Genomic DNA, 23,840 nt, shown 5'->3' with positions numbered 1-23,840 from the left:
ATGGTTATGAAGAAATTTATGGAAACAAAAAAGGGTAAAAAGACTATAATGTGAATAATGGCTATCTTATTGCTGGAATTAGGTGATTTTTCTCTCTTTGCTTTGTATTTTTTTAATCTTTTCCAAATGTTCCATGATAAATATGTAATGTTTTTTCCCCCCAAAACAGTAAAAATTTTAAAGGAAAAACCCCCCCCCCCCCACACACACACACAAACATACACAGAAAGTACTAAAGATGGCTGAGTATTTCCAGAGGTTTTTTTTCCCCCAGGAAGAGAAAGTTTTTTGGATCTGCTCACTATGATTTGTGCTAACATAATGCAGAACAAAGCTTTTCCATGAGCACATGTTCCATAGAGTAGATGCATATTGGAATAATTTTACATTCCGCTCTCTGTAGAAGATCAAGTGAATGAATAGAAGCTAACCCCCAAGTGAAAACAGCTCTCCGGAACCCTTGTGTGTTGTAATACAATACAGATGTTGGTCTATTTCTAATGTCAATGCCAAATGTACGTTGATCTAATGGGACAACATGCTTTATTATAAACACATTTAAACAGGCATATGTTTCATATTGGCATGTCAAAAAATCCATCAACAATTTAGTCATAGTATTTCATTCTCCATAAACTAGTAAATATTCAGATAAAACAAATATTATTCTTTATACCAGCTGATATAAGCACAGTGAAACTTCATATGTTCAATCCCTATTCATCTGAATATATTATTTTTCCAGATCTTTTTTTGGTTTCTATCCAGGACATTGAGAAGATTAATAAATGAACATCCAAATATTTTTATGTATTTTCTGTGTGGGATGTTTTAATCAAGTGTATATTAAATTTTTGTGTCTTTGTAGTATAATAAGGGTATATTCTCCATTTATTATAGTAGAAATTATATATGTCAGTTGACTTTAGATCAAAGGATACATTAGAAAGCCTTTATGTGATTGAATTAGTGTCTTAGAATTCTTTTACTTGATTTAGTTTTCACTTGCAGAGTCCATTTGAAATGGCAAGTATTTTCTCATTATACTGAGATATTATGTATGAAAATATGTTATCTTAGATTTGGAAACCAAAAAAGCAGTTTCTTCATATATTTGAACTTGCATCTTATTTAATTTTTAATTCTCTGCATTATTATTTTGTGTTTTATCAGAAACACTGATTTGCTTTGGCTCCAGGCCTATTTTAGGATTATAGAATCATTCTCTACAGATTTGGTTTTTACCTCTTCACTCCACTAGATTTTAGATTCGAGATTCAGGGTAGTACGGTGACTTCAAGTGGTAGAAAGGGAGGTGGCCAAGCTTTCCATTGTGTGCCTCAGTGTCCTTGGCTTTAAAGCACAAAGATTGGACTAAACTTCTGAATTCCTTCTAGCTTCTAACATTCCATGAGTGTGAAATAAGACTTCTGGTCTAAAGGGAAAGGGGGAAAAATAAGATAGTCAGGTCTTCTAGGCTCCCCAGTTGAAATTTTTAATTTTATTTTTATTTTTTATTTTACTTATTATTTTTGGTGGCTGTCTAGTGCAGGGATCCAAACACGACCTTGGTGTTATCAACACTGTACTTTAATCAACTGAGCTAACCAGCCAGCCCTCCAATTAAAATTTTTAGATAACATACCACATACTTCCTCCAGTTATTTTAAGGAATTGATCACATTCATCCCCAAAAGTTTTCAGTTCAAGTAACTGATGCTATATATATGATTTTTCTCTCACATGGTAGTTTGAGTAAATGGAAAAAGAATATTTGTTACTAAGCGTTTATACTTAGGAACATATTACATACCAAGTGGAAGATTGCTTCTGGGTTTTTTCGTTTGCCTGTTTTTGTAAGAAAAGCAGAATTCATTGTCACTTGAGCAGATATTTTTAGGGGTATGTGGAATAAGTAAATATTTAGTGCCAGGCACTTTGCAGGATGTCTTTCCTATATAATATAATTTAATCTTTAAAGCAACTAGAAGAGATTTTTTTTTTTTTTTTTTTGAAATGCAGCAACTGAGGTTTTTTTCTAGTGGTACAGCTAGCAGTTGGCAGAATTAGGATTAGAATAAGGTCTCCTGGCACCAAACCTGGACTCTTTGCAACACGTCTTTGAATGGAGTGTACAGAACACTCCTGCTGGGTCTGTCTGTATTTAGGCACACACAGAATTACTGGGCAACCAAAGATGTTAAGAGGGTTTCTGTTTTGGGTAATAGAGTTTCTTATGATGCTTAGGTTCTGTGATTCTTTGTTCTGTGTTTCTAATAATACAGAAATCGAATACTTGAAGAATTATTTTACTCTAGGTAGCGATTCGTAAGTATCATATTCATAAAGATTAAAGGAAATAATACTTGAGTGCACAAATATTCTCCAAAAGAATTAGAGTTTTTGTTTTTTTGCAACTGACTGGTACCAGGATCCAAACATTTGACCTTGGTGTATCAGTACCATGCTCTAACCAACTGAGCTAACTGGCCAGCCCTTCTCCCCTTCTTGTATGTTACACTCTGCCTCACCAAAACGTGCCCGTGTAAAACCACCTTAATTTTCTGTGCTTAGGAGAGATTAAAGCTGTACAAGTAATGAAAATTCACTCCAGTGTTAAGACTCCGAATTATCACTTGATTCAAATTCCTTTCTTTTTAATAATGCTACCTAATGTTATCTAATTAATTAGAGTATTATCTCCCTATTTTCTCTTTTCTCTCTCTCTCTGTTAATGAGAAGTAAAATGTCCAAGAAGCATAAAGGAAATGAAAAGAACCAAAGTTGGATATCCAGTGGATAAATGGTCCTTAAATAATTAAGTTAATTTCATATATAATTGAACAATTTATTGATTTACATATCTTGGTTGGAGTGAATAGGCCCTGACTGTGTGTAGTTAATCATTTGTCTTCTCACTTTTCTTAAAATTTATAGAATCATCTTGCGATTTGAAAGTTAGAGTCATTTTTAAGACATTTGCTGGGCCAACCAGGAAAACCTCTAATTAGATACAGAGAAACCAAGTTCATCCAACTAATTTCCAGAGCCAGCTCATAGATCAGCATTGTCTGTCAAAGGATAGATAGCTTCTGCTTTTTATCAAATCATCCAAGGTTGACTCTAACTTGGAACTTGTCACCAAGACAGGGTGAAATTGCTTGTTTGAACTGGCTTCATGGAAAACATCACAATATGAGATATATATCCTGAAATTGTAAAAGTATAGTGGTCCTCTATCACAACTATATTTAGGAATAACACCTTACCATGTATTGCTTATGCTTATATATATTTGTTTTAATGCTTTAGGAAGTTGGATGCTAACAGAATTAGAAATACATAGATAATCCTCAAACTCTATTTAAATTCCTGCTTCTTCTATTTTTTCCCCCACATATTTAAACTAGAAGAATTTAAAATAAGCAAACAGCCAATTCCAATTTAATTTGCTTTCTTGTTTCTGTTCGTTATCTGTTAAACATTCTGATTTTTTTTAAAAAAAAAGTTAAAATGGCTCTGCCTAAAGGCTGAAGAATAAAAGGGAGGATCCTACAAAGAAGGGGGAGATGGAAATCTGAACAATTGCAAAATTTTAAATATACATCTAAATATATCTGTGATTAGTGATTGTATCTCTAGATTTTTAAAATTATGGTTCATTTGTTTTTGTTTTCTCTTCTCCTTCTTCTTTTTTTAAAACAATCTGAAAGGTAACCATGGAGGATTTCAATAAATCCCTCAGACACTCAGAAATATCCCACAAAATTTTGGGGGTATGGTAAATTTTTCAACTAGAATTTAATTTTTAATAACATCCAATCTGTCATACTTCACAGCTGTCAATGTTTAGCGTTTTAGTGGTGAGATGATATAATTCTGGTATATGTTTTGTGTAGCCTGTATGTACATTATATGAGGGTACTTCAAAAAATTCATGGAAAAATAGAATTTAAAGGTAATATAAATCTTTTCATGAACTTTTTGAAGTACCCTTGTAGGTATTCTATTAGAGAGCATTATGCAATTTGAAGTGCTGTGAGCTCAGACTGGAAATGCAATATGAACTGGTAGTGTACTCTTTTTTGCATTAGAAAATTGATATGGTCATTGACGTTTAAATGAATTATTCTATATGCAGTTTTTAAATTATGTGATTATTTGGCTTCCTTAAATACCACTTTAAAACACAGTGTTTATTACATTGCAAAGTCATAGGTTATATATGGCATTTTAAGTTCTCTTTAGGCAGTAGTTCATAACAAGTTTAATCATCACTCCAGAATCTAAAGCCCTTTCTCTTAAAATATAATTTGGTCATTCTTTTATAATTTGTTTTCATTACTGGAAATTAATGTTATTATAACAACATTATAGGAACATTATTTTTTAGAATCTTTTAAAGTATTGAGTATACTTTAGAGCAGCTACTACAATGGATATGCATTTTTATTGCTTGTGTTAACATGTAATAATTAGAGGCAAAAATATGATGGAGGCTATGGTTTGCGTAAGTATTAAAAGGTTTGTAAGAATATAATTTTTATGTGAAAAGTATTAAAGGGATAATATTAAATTTGACTCATGCTGTTTGCTGTTCCTGGTTGGAAACCACTTGTGTGAACAAGATACTGAAATTATTATGGATGGCCTTTAAATAACGTGAATTTAATAATGTATATAGACTTTAAACTGTGTCTATAATGTTAAGAAACTAAGAGTGGGGCATTTTTCCCAAGGTGCCACAATATGCTCTTAGTATTTGACAGTGTATGTTAACAGCAAGCACTGGAACTTCACTGTTTTTTTGATTCTTTATCTTCCTGGTTGGAAACCACTTGTGTGAACAAGATACTGAAATTATTATGGATGGCCTTTAAATAACGTGAATTTAATAATGTATATAGACTTTAAACTGTGTCTATAATGTTAAGAAACTAAGAGTGGGGCATTTTTCCCAAGGTGCCACAATATGCTCTTAGTATTTGACAGTGTATGTTAACAGCAAGCACTGGAACTTCACTGTTTTTTTGATTCTTTATCATTAGGCTGCTTTTTTTTAGGGAAAAAAAAAAAAAAAAAAAAACCTTCTTTAATTTTTTTTGTCAACCATTTTAGAGCACTGTGGCTGAATTGCAAGGAGTGTCTGGCAACTGCAATAACAATAACAACTATTTCCTTAAGGTTTGTTTTTTTGGTGGAAAATAATGCTTATCTGTACTTTCCTACTTCATGTGTGAAATTAAATATTCTGTGTGTCTTATTAACTATCTCTGTGCTCTGAAGAGCTTCTCTAGAGCCATGTGTTTTGTGCGTTGACAATAGTTTGAAAGTAAACATTTGAAAAAATTACACTTAGCACACATTTTAGGCACAGGTTCTGCTGTTTGGACTTATTTCCTAATATCTAGCCATGGATGTTTTAAACCTGTAACAAATTAAAGGAGAAAAAAGAGATATCCAACAACAGGGCTGTATGATGTTTACACAATACAATGTATATAGTGATTTATAGTGTCTTTAAGTCCAGTATGTTTTTCTTTTTTTTTAAAGAACCTTTTCATAGAAAGGTCCCAATTTTTCAAAACACTAAATGCATATATATTTAACTACAGCAGTATTTGCATGATTTATATAGTAGACATACCAAAATGTCTAAAAAGGTATTACACTTTAAATAATTAAATAATCCTTATATATCTTTGGTTGCCATTAATAGAGATAGCTTAAAAGGATGTGTTTTAAAGGTAGACTGGCTTATGTGATTAGAGAAACCTGAAGAATAAGAGAAACAGAACCTTTCTAACAGCTGTTCACAGACTCCAATTTAGATCTTTTAAATTATTAAATTTGATTACATTCTTTTGTTTGTGATCCCCAAATCTATGATAACGGTCATGTCACTGAAACTCAGAATCATAAAGTGCTTGGAAAACATTCAGCTGAAGAATGTGATGTAGCTTAAGCAATGTACACACACACTCCACACACATATACACACATTCACTGTCCCCACAAGGTGGATATCCTCCTCTACTTGAAAGGTCCCCTCTGGAAATATTCTTTGTATGTAGAGACATTATTATATATAACACTAAGAATAGACAAGAAGATAGGTAGTGTCAAGGGGAGACAGAGGTTAGGAGGAATCTTCACCTAAACAGCGTTATCTTTTTGTAGTTCATTTTCTTTATTTTTTTAATTATAATGCAAGTGATTTGAATATGTTTTCTTATTATTTTCTTTCCAACTGCGACATTGTGATATTATTTGCTCATGAGCTAGATACAAAATACCAAATAAACTTTATCAGATTATTTTATGTCATTAAATTTCTCTAAAGTATGGACTTTGTACTACCCAGAAACCATGCTAGAACAATTCTATATTACAGTGATTCACCACAGAGTTTACAGTGTTAAAGAGATGTCATAGAAACAAACACAAATGACAATATTTGTTTGAAAACATTTTTATTTTTAAGTTGAATACAATTCTTTATCAAGAAGTTCTAAAATGCTAAAAGGCACAGTTAGCGATGGACCTGGCTAGAATGGGAAACAGACTTACGTTCCTGTGGGCCATAGGGATACCCTGATTTCCCCATGCCTTTGCTTTTCCTGTTTTCTCTACCTTGAATGTCATTCACTACACTGATTCTTTGTTGCCTTTGTATGTGCACTTAATCCTGTTCACCTTTCAGAGTTCTGTTTAGGTTTCACCTCCTCCACAAAGCCTTTTTGGGCCCTTTCATCCAGCCTAGAGGCCCTTTTAAAAAATGAATCAACAGCAATAGCAATCTCTCTCCATCATTATTTACCCATAAATCCCCCCAAGTAGTTGCAATCTCTTCAATGACAGGTTTCAATGGCTGATTGATTTTTAATACATACAGAGATGAGCATAGTACTGGACAGATTAGAGGAAGCCAAGAAATTGAACTGAATTGAATCATACAAGGAAAGGTTAAGATGAAAATTGGAGAGTAGACTTAAATGTGAATGAAATTTAATCAGAAACATGATCTGAGATAGGGAAGAATGGTTTAGTATACAGGAGTAAGAAAAATGTCAAACCTAGTAAGATTAGAGATTGGTGATAGGGAAAGGACTGAAGGAATAATCTATACTTGCCTTTTGGTGCTGTGTGATTTAGCACCTTTCTTTGGGCTTTTGCTTGATGCCTCATTGTCTTGAGAGATGATGAGTTTATAAGAAGTCTTGTCTCTATCACACTGCACCAAAATCCTCTGCATGTAATACCAGAAGACAATGAATATGCATATTTCATTCCTTGAAAACCTTTGGAACTTTTGAAATAGCAACCTGGTGACTCATGTTGTCATGATTTCTTTTTAGTCATAACCGAATAAACTGACAATGGAAGCAGAATAATCAAAATGGCCCAAGGTATTATGTAGAAATAGTCTTCAGTAATAGAAATACATTTTTGATTTTAAAAATATATTTTCATTAGCAATAAAAACTGACAGGTGACCTGACTAAGAACTAATATGCTAAAGCTGCCTTATCATGGGGATTTTCCAGGATAGTTATTTATTTTAAACTGATATTAATGCTAGTAAGGATGGTAAAAACTCTAATTGAGTTTCAGACTTCCAGTTCCTTAAGGGATTTTAAAAACTTACTTTATTGAGATAAAATTGACAGAGTGAAATGCATAGATTTTAGATGTATAATTTGATAGTTTTTATCTTTATATATCCCCATTTAAAAATCAGTTTTAATGAGGAATAATTTACATATAGTAAAATGCACCAATTTTAAATGTATTTAATAGTTCGATGAGTAACCACCACCACAATCAAAATATAGGACATTTCCATTACCCTGGATAGTTACCGCGTGGAACTTTGCAGTCACTCTTAGCCTAAAACAACCATTGTCTGCTTCCTGACACTATACATTTATTTGTCAAATCTAGAATGTTATTCAACTCAAATCATAAAGTGCTTTTTTATCTCTGGCTTCTTTTGCTCATCATAATGTCATATTTATTCTAAATACTTCAGTGTTTTGGTGATACTGTAATTGGTATCACTTTGAGTTATGGTAGATAAAACCCTGGGCCCACTTCAAGGTGAATGACTAATTGGAGAACTCCATCATAAAGTTGGAATTTCATGGGCTATATACTTCTCTATAAAATGAAAATAAATCTACCACCCTAAGGACTGCATGGAAAATTACCAGTTGGTTAAAATTACCAGTTAAACTTTGGTGCTGAGTGGAAGGGAAGAAAAAATTTTCTCAGAGATATCGTGATCGTAAGCAGCCTGAATTTATGCTACTTTTCAGGAGAGGTGAAAAATCATATCCTTCCTTGGAGCATTTCACCATTAGTCAAAGCCTTAAACTTTCAAGAAATAAGAGTGTACAATTTCAAAGTACAAAACTCACAGAGAAATAAAGCACCATGAATAACAAACAGCAGAGAAAAGAAGGAAGGGAAGAAAACGAAAGAAAGTGAAAGAAGAAAGGAAAGAAAGATATGATTAAAGTCATTTTATTATCAAATATACCAAATTGGAACAAATATCTCCAGTTGCATATAACTTATTCCAGGAGACATAAAAATGAAAGTAGTGTAACTTTGATACCAAGAATGCAGTAATACCTTGAGAATGTAAGATGAATGAGGTAATGAACTTCATACCAAAACCTAATAATGATGAGAAATAAAATTTATAGGTCCATTCATTCATAAAAATAATGCCAAAAAAAAAAATCTAAGGAAAATATTAGCATACCATATCCAACAACATACAAAAAAGATAATACATCATAGCCAGGTTGGGTTTAGCCAGGAATGCAAGTATGATTTAACATTTGAAAATCAGTCACTTCTTGTATTTGTACTGGAGGGCAAGAAGAAGAAATTAAAGAAAGAAATCAGAAAGGAAGAAATAAAACAGTTATCATTCACAGATGATGAGACTGTTAGTTGAGAAAACCTCAAAAGTACCTACAGACGAATTATTAGAAATAATAAAAGATTTCAATAAGTATCCTGGATATATAATTAATATAAAATATAACAACTGTTTCAATGTGTCTACAAACAGGGAGAAAATATAATTTTATGTTACCATTTACAACATATCAAGAAATAAAAGGTAGGCAAGACCTTCATGGAGAAAAAGAAAATTTTATTGGAACAGATTAAAGAAAGCTTCTATAAAAGGACCTTATATAAAACTTTTGGAAGATTCAATAACTTCATTGAATCAGTTTTCTCTAAGTTGATTTATATATTCAATGCAATTCTAGTAAAAATAATTTCAAAGGATTTTTAAATTAAATTTGATAAGGTATTGCGAAGATATATATGAAAAAACAATGTATCAGAAATAAGCATGACTTTTCACTTGCCTTAAACGAAAGATAATTATTATATGTAGTAATTTAGACTCTGGGACAAGAAAAATAGAGAAGTTGGTAAAGGAGCCCCCAAATAGCCTCTTATGTGTATGAAAATTTGATTTGTAATGTAGATAACACTCTAAATGAGTTGAAAAATGTTAGACTCTACATTAAAGGAAAAATGGTGAAATTGAACCCATTACCCAAAATTCCATTCCAGGAGGATTGACTACTGAAATGTGAAAAGCAAAATATAAAATTTAGAAAACAGTATAGAAGAGTATCTTTATGACCTTAGTTTTTAGAAATTTTCTTTTCAATGAGCCACTTAAGAAAGCAAAACCATAAAGGAAAGGATTGAGAAAGTCTACTACACTAAAATTCAGACCTTCCATCCATCAAAAGAATACCTTTATACCTTTAAGAAAGGGAAAAGACAAACTAGGATCTGGAAAAAAATGTTTAAAAAATAAATAATTGAAAGCAAATTATATAAAAATTATTTCTGTGAGCCAATAAGAAAAGGCTACATATGAGTCATTGGCTTGAACAGGCATGTCACAAGGGGAAACCTTGGTGGTAGATGATGACCACCTATATTAGAATTTAGGAAGTGGAAATTAAAAGCCAAAATGAAATACCATGTCATACCTACTGTATTGATTTAAATCAGATATTTTAAATTTCAGTGAGTATATCAAGTAAGGGGAACTCTTATTGTCTGCACACAGGAAAACAAATTGACCCAACCACTTTTTAAAAACAATTTGGCATTATTTAGTGAAGCTGACAGTTCTATTTCTTGCTAAACACCTTAGTAAAACTCTTATATACATAAGCTATAAGACATGTATAATATTGTACTTGTAATAGACAAAAAAAAAACAAAACAAAACTGAATACATCTGACATCTCTATCAACAAGAGATTGGGTAAATATATTGTGGTATATTCAAACAATGGAATAATGTACAGAAATTGTTTCAGCAACCCACAATATCTAGTGGAATCTTAGGAGCATACTGTTAAAAGCAAAAAGGCAGAGAACAACACTTACAATATAATTCCTTTTACATAAAGTATAAAATCATGTAAAGGTAAATGATACATTGTTTAGTTATACAAAAATATAGTAAAACTAAAGAAAAACTAAGAATGATAAAATTCAGCAGAATTACTTCAGAAGGGTAAACATCTGGAATGGATTAAGGAGGCACGTACGTAGGGCCACAATTAAAATACAGTGATATTGTTCCTTTTCTTGACCTAAGTCCTTAGTTTATTGGCAGTGGTTATATCATTATTCATTATGTTGTTTTATTTATTTCATAAGAAAAACAGTATTAAATAGAATTTAAAATCTACCATTTATAATATCTTATATTTGCAATTATGTTGGTATATAAAACGATTATGATGTAGTTACTGCTCTCTGAGGACTTATATATAAAATGGCTTAAAACTCTGCATCTCAAACTTGCCTTAATGTGAGAATCTCATAGTACTTTAAAAATGCAGATTTCTTCACCCAGACTTAGACCTCCTGAATTAGAATATGTGCTGAGGGGGCCTAGGGCTGAGAGTTTGTGGGAAGCGGTTAGATGCAGTCAGAGCTGGAGGTGCCCAGTTTCAAGACACCAGGAATACTGAAGTAAAAATCTTTGAGTCCTGGTATTGCAGACACTTTGCAAGAGGGAATTCCTACCACAAACCACATGATAGCCATGCAAGGAAAGGATTAAGGAGATTGTAAGATTGAGGTTATATTTATCATTAATTTATAGATAATCCTTAGAAATACCATCAATGACATTTTTGTTAGTTTTACTTTTTTCTATATTTTAAATTCTGTAACTAAAGTTTCTGGTTCTATTTGAAGATCTGATAGCATTTTTGCAATCATGTGAGTCATTTTTTACATGAACATACCATATTTCCAAGATTCAGTAAGTTGTATAGTTATAGAATTATTAAAATGATAACACCTGTTTCTTTTGTCACTGTAGATGTCCTCTTCTGCAGATTAAAAATTAGAGAAATAGAAATCTCTTAGTCTCTTCCCACAGTTCTACTGGCATCAGAATAAGGCTTCATTGTTTCCTTGGCAAGTAAAATGAAACCCAAGGAAGACTGCCAGTTTGAATCTGCAGTGTGACATTTGAATTATAGAGGTCTACTGTGGTTTGTTGACTGTTTAGTTCAGGATCTTAGTGGGAAAAAGAGGGATCACTGGTTCCCTCCTTGTATAGAATATATTTATCAGGGGCTTAAAGACAGTGGCATTTATCTCTTTGTAAGATAATAAATTGAATTAAGAATGGATTGAATTAAAAATGTTGAGTTATGGAAAAATATATTTTATGTTTGCAAGAAGCTTGCTATTTTGCTGTGGTAACAGTAAATATATGTAGTAAAGAATTAAGTCATTTTCTAGGCAACCTGTCAAAAGGTCTAATAACCATAGTGTAAAAGAATCATTCCAACTATGGGCACATAAAATAACAGTACCAGTTTGAGGTTTCTAGTTTTAATTTTTATTTGCAAGGAAATTTTTTTGTTGTTTTTGTTTGTTTTCTGTAGCACAATAAGCAGAGCTAACAGAGGGCTAATTTTCTTGTGTTCAAGAAATAAAAGGACCAATTTACCTTCAGAGCCGATTATATAGAAAGCGATAATGATTAGAAAGACTTTGAAAAGGTAAATTGAGCAATAATAGTTTGGAACTTCTAAAATCAGCTGAATTTCTGGACTTTTTTTTTCATTAGATAGTTGTTGAGAAACAGTTCTCCTAAGGCCTCTCACATTTCCAAGGCTAACTGCCTTTGTTCTAGACTATCTTTTCAAATGTTTGTGTAGTGAAAAGCCTTGGAAGATACAGTCTTACCCCTCAGAGCAAAGGGCAGTAATGCTTACTGCCTACTATAAAAGATTGCGTAACTTAAGCTCTTAGTTCCTCTCCTGACATGAGTACCTGTGCAGGAATCATCTGGCCCTCTTGTCATCACCCTTTGGAAATTGTGGTTTGAGGAACCAGCACAAAAACATTGATAGTTTTAACTAGTACAAAGCCCACCCTGGGCTAGAGAAGGGTTCTGACCCTGTTCAGGCAATAGATGAGAGACACACACCTACACTGAGCATAAAAGGAAGGGATTTCAGTCACCAGTCAGAAGCCCAGTAAATCCTTAGAACTTTTCTCCTTCACTGGGGATATGATGAGGTGAATGTGCAGTGCTCGGGGAAGAGGAATAGCAACAGTTGGGCTGTCTTTAGACGCTGCCCTTCCTATACGCAATCCTGTCCATCATGCCAACTTTAGATTCGGTCACACAGTAAAAGGTCTCAAGCTTCTTTGCAGTAGGTCCTGGCTGCTGTAAGAGACCATTGGCCCTGTCACAGAAATTTCTCTGAGATAGACTCTTGTGAAAAACCCTAGATCAGTGTTTGAGCCCTAACTGCCCTGGATTGGGTATATTATGCTGGTGAAGGTACTTATATAGCCCTCTAAGTGAACTGTAAACACTGAAAGTTATATTAAAACATAAGTAACCACTGCACTGTTTAAAATGAAAGTAAATGTGCCTAGTGACTGGCACAGAGCTGCTCTCTGCCTCAGTACCCCTTGATGCCTCTTCCTTCTTCCTTGAACTCTGCTCCTTTAAGGAGGAAGAAGAGTAGGGGTGGGGCTGAGATTTTCTTCTTCTCCAGGGAGAGCAAATGCTCTGTGAACCCCTTGAGTATGCTGAGGAACTTTGGGGAGGGCAGGCACTTAAACTTTTTTGTTCTATAGGTACCAGCTCACACTCACCATTTTACCTGGTCCCATGGTGAGAAGGATGCCCAGATTTAACTGGTGTGGTTCGGGCAGGGTTCACAGTGGGAAAGGAAGCTAAAATGGCCTTGTGGATGGGATTCTTTGGGCAGAGACACAGTAATGTTATTGTGGCTTCCAATGCTAAATGTATAATGGAATTGATATATTATGTACCTGTACTTCCTTGTCCTATTGATGTCCATGGGGATTCTCCCATTCAGGGACTGCCACATGTAGAGCAGTAATAATGGTAGTGGGACATGTAGATCACTCTCACTGATTTCTGTCAGGTGGGCCAGTAGAAACAATAGAATCCCAGGAGGAGAAAGGGAAAACACAGCTTATTCAGACACTTAATGGTTGCCAGAATACTTAGGTCATTTGCCAGTACAACAATACTGAATGCCGGATCAGCCACCAAACACACCTCTTTAGAAAAAGTAGCTATTAATCTTACTAAGCTCTTATTAAAACTGAATGGCTGGCCCATGGATGTCTTATGATTCTGTGGACTGAGAGTCTCAGTGTGAGATAGGTCAATGTGAACTCATGACTAACAAGATTGGAAGGGCCCAACAAACCTTGTTTGTCAAATGGGAATAATAGATTCAAAAAAATGCCAATCTGACCCAATAACATCTTAGATTTGCATGAACAAGTGGCAGCTTTCTGCTTGGGGGCAACTTCTCTGCCACTCTGCTTCCTGAAACCCTCTCTGGCCCAGGGCGCCTTTATTTTACAGAGTTTTCTTAAGTACTTGAGCTTGGTTCACTTATGGTTCAGCTAAATTGTCCAGTGTTGTCTCTGGGCTTTTCTGCCTCAGCAACAGCTGTGCAGACCCCAAAATGGACATGGTCACTTTGCCCAGTTGGCAGAACTCAAGGCTGTACCTACAGCTCTGGCCAGTACTCCCCTTGGTGAACCTTGCTATATGTTTTAACTGACTCTTGGGCTGTCATCATTGACCTGTTTGGTCTGTCACTTGGAAAATTACAGATTGACATATTAAAGTTTCGGATGGCAAACTATGGAAAAAACTGTGGCAACTGATGAAAATCTTTGGGCTTATATGCACTTTAGGGGTATATTTATTTATTTAAGTGTATTTAAAGAAAAACCTCTTAAGGAAATATTTTCTTTAAGAATCGTTTAAAGAAAGAATCTTTTAAAAAAAGATTTTTGTGTATTTTGTATATTAGATCATGTAGCCCTTACATGACCATAGAGATCCCTCCAAAACGAGGCTGCCCTTGGTTAATTGAGGAGCTTCCTGAGGGATAAGTGACTTGTGATTTATATGCACCCTCTGGGCAATTATCCTTACAATTGGAGTCATTTAATTAGAAAAGGTAGTACAGAATTTGTTATTTATTTTTAATGAAACAATTGTTATTGATTATGCATATTTGTGGGGCACAGAGTTGAATATCAATACCTGTGTACAATGTATGATGATCAAGTCAGGATAATTAGTACATTCATCATTGCAAAATGAGTACAAAATGTGTTCCTGACTTTAGGTGATATGATCAATGGCACGACCTCAGTCCTGGGCAGCTCCGAGGTCAGCCTCAACTCGCTGGCCAGGGTGGTTCTGGATGATGGAATTCCTCTAGATCCTAGACTCCTACCTTGTGGGCCAAGGCCAAGTCTGTGCAATCACTTATCCATGCTGCTATACCTGGATTAGTACCTTAGGCTAAGTGGAAAGCTTTAAGAGAAAGCCACCTGTGTTTCTAAGGTAGATCCTGATGATTTCTGGGATTTCTTTAACTGACTGGACCTGGGAGCCTAGAGACTATGTGGTTGACCTCAGTATTGCAAATGGGCTCATTTTGCTACGTGGAGTCCTATGGATCGTAGTCTTAATTACATGCTGTAAGATAAACTGAATGGATTTGGTCCTAGCTGTTCTTGGTTACACTGATCGGTGTGACCAAGGGAGTGTCACATTCACAGGAAAATCCACCACATGTCAAGACAGTGTCGAAATGAGGGTGGACGTAGTTGGAAAACAGTTCTCCCATGGATCTCTCACTTCTCTGCATGTTTTGTGAGCAGTGGCACCAATGGCCTTTGTTTCAGATTATCTTTCCAGCATTTGTATCGTGAACAGCTTTAGAAAATAGAGATAGTGTTTCCCTTTAGGGAAAACAGACTCGCTTACCACGCATCATAAAAAATTTGGGTTTACTAAGCTCACATCCTTAACAAGACTTTATGTTCACATCCTCTGCTTCATTTTTAGATTGAGTTCTCCTGGCAGTACCTTGATTTGAACTTTGTTCGGAAGCCATTTTTTAATTTTAGACTTAATTTTAAGACTTTCAAAAGTTTTGCTTTCTTTCTGTTTAATAGTACTCTCAACTTATCTCTCCTCTCATATTTTATTATAAGCAGTGAGAATAAATCAGGCAGCATCTCTAGCACTTTGTTTAGTAATGTGCTTAATTAGATCACCCAGTTCACGAGGTACATTTCCTACCTTCTCATTAGAGAAGGTGATAATGTTGCTAATCTTTCTGCCTCTACATAACAAGGACTCCCACTTCCAGACTTCCACTATGTTCAAGTCTTGTTCTAATACATTCTCCAAAATCATGCTAGCCTTCACCCACTGCCTGTTTCCAAAGCCACATTTCTGTTTTTCCTGTATTTATTATGGCAGCACCTCCTTATATTGCTGCATAACAAATTACTACCAAAATTTAGCAACTTAAAACAAGGAATATTTATATGTTACAGTATCTTTGGGTTAGTTTAGATGGATGCCTCTGACTCAAGATCTCTCCCAAGGCTGCAAATAAAGTGTCAGCCAGAGTTGCCGTCACCTAAATGCTCAACTGGGAGAGGATCTGCTTCCAAGCTCACAGCTGTTGACGGGATTCGGAAGATCCACTTCCAAGCTCCCTCATGTGACTGTTGGCAGGCCTCAGGTCCTCACTGGCTGTTGGCCAGAAACATCAGTTACTTGTGATGTGCAGAGGCCTCTCCATACTCATAACATGGCAGCTTGCCAAAAGTGAGAGCTCAGAGAGAGAGAAAGCAAGAGGACAAAAGAGACACAAGTCACAGTCTTTTCACAAACTAATCTCAGAAGTAATATTCCATTACTTTTGTTTTATTCTGATTGTTAGAAATGAGTCACTAGGTCCAGCCTGCACTCAAGAGGCTGAATACCCAGGAAGCAGGAGTCACTGGGGGCCATTGTAGAGTCTTCCTACCATAGCAGGAAATAGAGTCCCTGCTATTGGAGTGTATTTTCTAAAAGGAAAAATGCTAATATATGAACTATCTACCACAATTGCTAGAAAATTTTAAGAAGGGAAAGATGAGTTTGAGTTGTCGGAAAAGATCTTATTGGCAAATGTTAACTCTATCTGGTTAGAATTTTAGAAAGAATGATCTGTCAGCAGTATTACCAATGACTTGAGGTGCTGAGAGCCTGAAGGCAAAAAACACGGAAGCCACATCAGTAATCTAGCTATGGATTTCAAATGTTTCTTGACTTGGTGACTGGACAGTTAGAATGGTGTGAAAAATCAGGAAATTTTCTGAGATCAGAAGATTGACCAGAAAATTTTGAATGACTTGATAAATGTGAGGAGAAAGGCATGTATATTATGGGCCAGGCAGCATGTTGGATATTTTGCATATTTTATTTCCTTGAATCCTCTCGACACCCTATGAAACTGGTATCTTTTATACAATTGTATAGAAGATGAGACCGCAAAAGATAAAAGTTAAATGACCTCCACCATCGTGCAACCATGACAGTAAGCTTTTTCTCTTTTGGGACTGTGGTCTCTACAACCCCAAAGCCTATGCTCCTTTTTTGTTGCATTACTTTATGGTGTTGTCCTGGAGAAACAAGGGATAGTGAAAATAATCCTAGACATAAAGTCATGTAGTCATTTAGCGTATTCTAGGCACTGTGAGTAACTCTTTGAATATATCACTACTATAAATTTCTCACAACAACTTCATAAAGGTGCTGTTAGTCCCATTTTACAGATGAGCAAATGACATTCAAAGAGACTAAGTAGCCTAACATTACAAAACTAGGACACACAGAAGTCACTAGCAAAAAATGGAACAAGAGACGCCTTTGCAGAGGGGGGTGATTTTGCCAAAAGCCATCTGGATGGGTGGTACAGATTTAGGAATTTTAAACACTCAAGTGATTTGATGTCTTTCTCCTCCAGAGAAAAAGCAACTCTCTTTTCTCTCACAGAACTGAGTCTGAAAATATATATAACCAAAATCAAATCCAGTAAACAAATTCTAACAAAAACTGCGTAATTAAGGCTATTTTTATCATTAGCACCATTTAGTTTCCCTGAATTCACCAGAGCAAACATTGCTACAGCAAAAATTACTGCTAACGGTTGAACCTAACCAGAAGAGAAAATCCCCCAAAGGGTCATTTAGGCCCCAGCTGCAGCTGTGCTTCACTGTATTTCATACTGGAAAGCTGAGATTAACAGGAAAATTGGGCTCTGCTGTGCTGTGCAGATGTGGCTACAACTGTCTTAATTTATTCAGCAAACATTTGTTCAATGTCCACTATATGCCAAGCAATGCTCAAGCCACACTGGGATTGCAGGGATAAATTGTACCTGGCACTCTCAAGGAACTTGCAGTTGAAAGAAGATGGGAGAAGGCAGATATAAAAACAACAAAGTGTTATGGGTGATGTAATGCGTACAGTGGAGCATATAGGAGTGGATCAGAAAAGTCTTAAGGTCAGCAGCTTCATAGGACATTCTAATGTAGCTGGAGATTCTTCTTGGATCACAGGCAGCTGAGGGGTTGGTACATGAGGAGAACAGAAGCATGGAAGTTTTCTTGGGCTTGAGTAGAAGCTGGTGCCTAGCTCTAAAACTGGGAATAAAAGAAGAGGAGCAGGTTTAGGAAAAAGAAAAGTTTTACTTCAGAAATGACCAGTTTGTTTATAAAACATTCATGTGTCAAGATCTAGGAAATTATATTTATGAGACCAAAGCATAACAAGCATCTGGTCTTAAGATAGAAATGGGAGAGGCTTTAGCATGTTGTTATTATAGTAGTGCCACCACCAGCAGCAGCAATCTCTTATTTTGAGCACCAACTATGTGTCAGACCTTGTGTTAAATATTTCACAGGCACCATCTATCTTAATCTCATGACAACCTTGTTATGCTAAGGAAGTATTTTTGTTTTCACTTTATAAATGAAGAAATTGAAGCTTAGATGTAGAAGCCAACTTTCCCAAGGTCTCATAGCCAGGATTTGAACCCAGATCTAAATGACTTCAAAACCAAGATTCTTTCATTGATCCCCACATAACAAACTCATCGATATAATATTCTCTGTTCCTTCTGTAAAACCTAAAGTGATATCTACAGCTCTCATCAGTGTTCCAGGCTGTAGTATGTCTACACACACTGCTCCCACCAGTCAAAAGTATGTTTACCAACAGGCAGAGCCGGTTGGCTGTTCTTATAATTATGTTATTTAATAAAATATTAAGTGCTCTGTTATGAGTGTCAGGGAAGTTATTTTGTCTATGAGAACTAGATACAATACTTTCGGAAGACTCAATAAATACTGGTACCTCAAGAAAATTAAGCATAAGAAGGAAATGTAAAAGATAGGGGCAAACTGTAAAAATCTGGAGGAGTTTTCCGCCCATTTTGCTTTGCAAGGATCTTCCTTAACCATTTTAATGACACTACAGTAACTTTATAAATTATCTGTTATGGTTGTGGTTTATATAAGATAGAGTGCATGAAACATCAGTCAGCAGACTCAAGCCAAGAGGAAGACTTGTTCTTGCAATTAAAAGATAGGCAAAGAAATTAACACTTCTGTGGTTTAAGATAATGTAAAATGGTATGTGTGTTTTTTAATGATTCCTCTCTGTATTGCAGTTAGCCCACCAACTACTGCTCCCCATCCTTTCGAAGGGGATATTTATGTACTTGCTGGGGGCAAGTATATTATGAGAGAAGTAGAGGACAAAAACTTTGGAACCCATTAGAAACAGGTGCATGTCTTCAAAGTGACTTGAATGATAACGTTTAAAGTTGTAGAAGGTGAATCTCAACATATCAGGATTATGCAACAGGGTTTGGAGTTAGAGAAATATGAAAGGAATGTGTTTTTGATTTTTTATTTTTCCCTACAAAGCTTTAGTTTCTGTAGATTGGAAGCAGCATAGAATAGAAGAAAGAGCATGGGAATGGGCTTTGCAATATGTTAGATGTAGCTTCAACAACTTAACTAACTGCCTAACCTTGGGTAAGGTCTCTGACTTTTAGTTTCTCAAATTAAGGTAGTACAGTGACACGCATGTCATATAGTTGTTGAGAAATGTACAATGCTGGGCACACATAGGTTGCAAAAGAATTGCAGTTTACTTTTTTTTGTCTCTTTTTATGGGGCTATTATAAAGTATAAGATATTGATCAAAAAGGTAGACAAAGGTATGAAAAGAAACATTTATTATCTCTCTCATTCTTGCCACTTTTGAAGTGGATTTGTGGGTTGGGAGAAAGAATTTCAAAAATCCCTGGTTACTTTAAAGATTTTTAATTTGGCCAGAAATAGAAGAAGGAGCTAACTACCAATGGAAATACTTTGTTGTAGCAATTGTTTTTTGTACAGCCTTCCTCTGTAAATGTCAGATTCAATCTAATCCAATTTTGAGGTTTATAACATTCTGCTAACATATCATTCCATATCATTTATTTTACTTGCAGAGTAACCATAAAAATAATTTTCATTTTCAATAAAGATAAAGATATAGTTAAATGTAACTTTCTTTTATTTCTAGATTTTATGAGGTTCTGTAATTTTAAATGCATCCTTTATTCCAAAGCCTATTCAAGATGGGAATGGCAAATGATCAGCAAGTGAGAATGACAGCATAAAGTTTTTGAACACCTTATTCATAGCCTATAATAAGTAATAAGTAGAATCAAGACAGTGAAAGCATATTTTGTCCTTAGGATACTTATAAGGCAAATTGGAAAGAGAAAATTTTAGTAAATGGAAAGGTGAAATGAATAGGAATTTTAGCAGGATTGCAGTTAATTTGGGTATTGGGAAGGAGAGGAGACTGGGGAAGTCAAAAAATAAAAGAATTAAGAAGAATTCTTAGAGCTTACATTTAAGAATGTAATTTCGATGAAGTGTATATGGATAGCAAAGCCAGAACTATACTCAAATGAAAGAATTGCATATGTTGCATACATCCTAATCCTGTTATTCACTGTAAGGACGTTAAAAATATGTGTGACAGAATACTGCCATCTTAACAAATAACTACAGTTCATTTTCTTGTTATTGAAAATGTCCTTAGAAAGTTCTAGATATTACCACGTAAATGCAGTTGGCATTCTTGGATTTATTGTTTTAAAAATATTTGTTGAGATTCTGTTATATGCCAGGCGCCATCCTAGGCAGATATTGTATTAATTCTCTCACATATAGTGAACATATATTTATTTTCAAGCTGGCAAAGGAAATTCAAACTGTTCATTTCAACCAATGTTAAAAATGTACCACATTGTTATGGCTTACTCAGACTTTATATTTAGGTGAAGATTTTATTGATTCATTCATACTAATTCATCAAATTGATTATATAGAACTGAATTTTATATACCTGGTGTAAGCCTTTGTAATAAAGGCTTGACTTTGCTGCTAGTTGTAATTATAGGGTTAAAAACAAGCACATAGTTTTATACCTCTACGTGAAAACTTTCAACAAGGTATCTTGAGATTGTTTACTTACCAGCCTTGCTACATTACTATTAATTAACATCATTGAGATTTCCAAACCACTTATTGGTTCTAAAATATATATACACATATATATAGGAGATAGATTAATTTACAGAATACACAAAAAAATACCAAATCAGAAATTAGAGTCCTTTTAAGATTTGTAGTATCTCATTGTACTAACAAACAGAAGCTATCTGGAACCAGTCAGCCCTCATTTTTCAGCCACCTTCCCCTGCCAGTTGTGCCAATGACACTTGGAATGGTATTTTTAGTTTAAATATTTCAGACTAAAGAGTCCTAGAGTCCCAGTTACTGATGAGTGTTATAGGATCATGATGGAGGCCACCAACCTCTTTTCCTTTCAATCAAAGCCTCTCTGACTTTATTTGAAAAAAAGAAAGGTTCTAACTAACCTGTAGCCAATTTGGAAAATCACTGCTGTGCATGACATATCCTGAGCTTACTTCCATATACAAATGCCACCAAAGTCAAGTTCTTCGTGATGATCGCCTCTGTGTGGGGAAGCAGAGTCCGAAGGATGCTGAGGCAGAATGCTCATCACGGACGATAAACCCTCAGATTCCTTATTAGAAATTGCATCTATCTCCATGCTTCACAACTTAGAAAAATGTGGAGAACTTGGAGAGAAGTCAGAGTACAACCACAGAGACAATTACAGAGAGAGAGAGATTCAGATCTGTTGAGGAAACTAGAATTATTTTATTTGAAAAAGAGAGGTCTGGAGGCAATTTAATAATGCTCTTCCAGACATGAGGAATCATTACATTGACGTTAATGACCAGATTTCCTTCATGTACAGATATTAAAACAAAACAAACAAACAAACAAAAAAGCGATTAGCTTTTGCAAGAAGAATATAGTACAGAAACAAAAGAAAAAACAGCAGTCAGATGCTCAGCCTGTTTAATCAAAGGAATAGATCATTCAGTGCACTGTTTATGAAAGTTCTTTTTAGAGGCAATATGAATTCCTATCTGTGTTTTGTGTGTTAGATAAAGTACTACCTGAAGGAACAGAGATGAATTAAACGAACTTTGTCTTTTAATCCTATGAATCAGTGATTTATCTTTAAATTGTATCATAAGGTATAGATTTCAAACAATTATTTTGAATTATAGTCTCATAGCCTGATGCTGCCAGTGAAGGAGCTACCTTCTAATAATGGTAAGGAAGTTAATGTCAAAGAGGAACATTTATTCTAGGGGTCATGAACTCAAAATACCTACAGGGGCCTGCGGGTATTATAAAAGTGAAGCTGACAGCATAGAACAATATGGAGTTAGGGAGGCTGTGGTATATGAGAAAGTGTATGACCCGCATGAAAGGGGCAGCCACCACTAACTCTAGACAGTTGTTATCATGTCCCAATATGCCTATATTGACAGATCTTTGGCTTTTTCAAGAAAGCTAAAACTCTACAATTTTATGTGAAATTTTTTTCACATTGACAAAATACTCATTTAATAAATAACTGCACAGGCAAAACAATACATATGTGCAGGGTGTGAGTTATAAACCTTTGGTTTGTCCTTTAGCTCACTAGTTAACCAACACAACAATTAACAAACAAACAAAAGAGTACTGATTGAATGCTAAAGCTTAGGAAAGTTAATATTCTAAGCCTTTGCAAGGCTGAATTAAGGTCTCTTAATTCTATGAATTAAGATTCAATGAATTTTATGAATCTTTGATCTCCCCTTCCTTCTTCCTGGCTCCCAGTATTGGGTGGCTTATTCACACAGGAGGGGAATTTAAGGAAATTACTTCCCATAGCAACATAATTTTACTTACTAAAACCATCAAATACTCAGATTGGGAAAAAAAATCCTGTTGCTATACTAAAGGTGCTACTGATACTATTAGATTGTTAGAAAAGCACTTCTATATGGCATAGACTTGTCACTTTGGATCTTCAAACTAACATTTGTTCATAACATGGACTGCGTGAGGCATGCTTGACTTAAAAAGCCTACTTACACTTTTATCATTTGGTGACGTTTTATTTCTCTCTTACAAAACATTTTCAAATAACCCACCTTTACCTGGTGTAAGGACAGCTGGATTTCTGAAATTCCCTTCCTTTTAGACAGGAGAATATGCCACAGATGAAGAGGAGGATGAGGCAGGACCTGTTCTTCCTGGCAGCGACATGGCTATTGAAGTCTTTGAGCTGCCTGAGAACGAAGACATGTTTTCCCCATCAGACCTGGACACCAACAAACTCAGTCACAAATTCAAAGAGGTAAGCCATAGATCTGCAAAATATTTCTTTATACCTGTCCATTTCATTATTAACAATGTATTTTGTTTGAATAATATATTAAGAATAATCAATTTTCAAATGCAAGTTTTAAAGTAACAGATTGTCTTGAGTCTCATTGAATTTCAAGGTAAAACTTATTAAGAAGATCTCATTCCACAATCATTAATTTAAATGCTCAGTATTTGTCATAATGGCACTTTCTGACTTATCTAGCCCGTAATTTCAAGCTTTAACTTAAATGCAGTTTTGTGATAAGTTCAAGTTATATTTTTTTCATTTTTATGGATGTTTTGTTACCTGGTGATGAGCTTTCCTCTAAGGCAATAATTTTCTAAAAAGGCTCTTTTTTTTCTTTCCTTTCCTAAAATAGACAGGATCCTAATAAGAATCAGATGCCATACCCAAAGGGTTTAATTGAGGAGAGTCTAATGAACGGATTTTGAACAGAGTTAATAAAACTAACAAGGGATGGTTAAGTACACAGGGAGTGGCAGCAGCAGGAAGCTGTCACCATCTTTTGGCTTAATGGGTAAAGAGAAGTAAAGAAATACTCTTGAAGGAGGGCCTTTTGACATCTGCAGCTTTA

General features: G+C 34.8%; 1 protein-coding gene across 1 annotated transcript in view; it reads left to right on the top strand.

Moving 5' to 3' along the window:
- Positions 1-23,840, top strand: part of PPP1R9A (protein phosphatase 1, regulatory subunit 9A) — a 117,696-nt gene that overhangs the window by 27,043 nt on the left and 66,813 nt on the right. Inside the window, exons 4-5 of the mRNA XM_008589724.1 lie at positions 5,119-5,184; positions 23,078-23,233. Coding sequence (XP_008587946.1) covers positions 5,119-5,184; positions 23,078-23,233 — 222 coding nt within the window. The remainder of the gene's footprint in view (positions 1-5,118; positions 5,185-23,077; positions 23,234-23,840) is intronic.

The sequence above is a fragment of the Galeopterus variegatus genome, unplaced genomic scaffold (genome assembly GCF_000696425.1).
Source record: "Galeopterus variegatus unplaced genomic scaffold, G_variegatus-3.0.2 Scaffold5613, whole genome shotgun sequence".
In the NCBI taxonomy this organism is placed as follows: Eukaryota; Metazoa; Chordata; class Mammalia; order Dermoptera; family Cynocephalidae; genus Galeopterus; species Galeopterus variegatus.
This window is presented reverse-complemented; position numbering and strand designations above follow the sequence as displayed.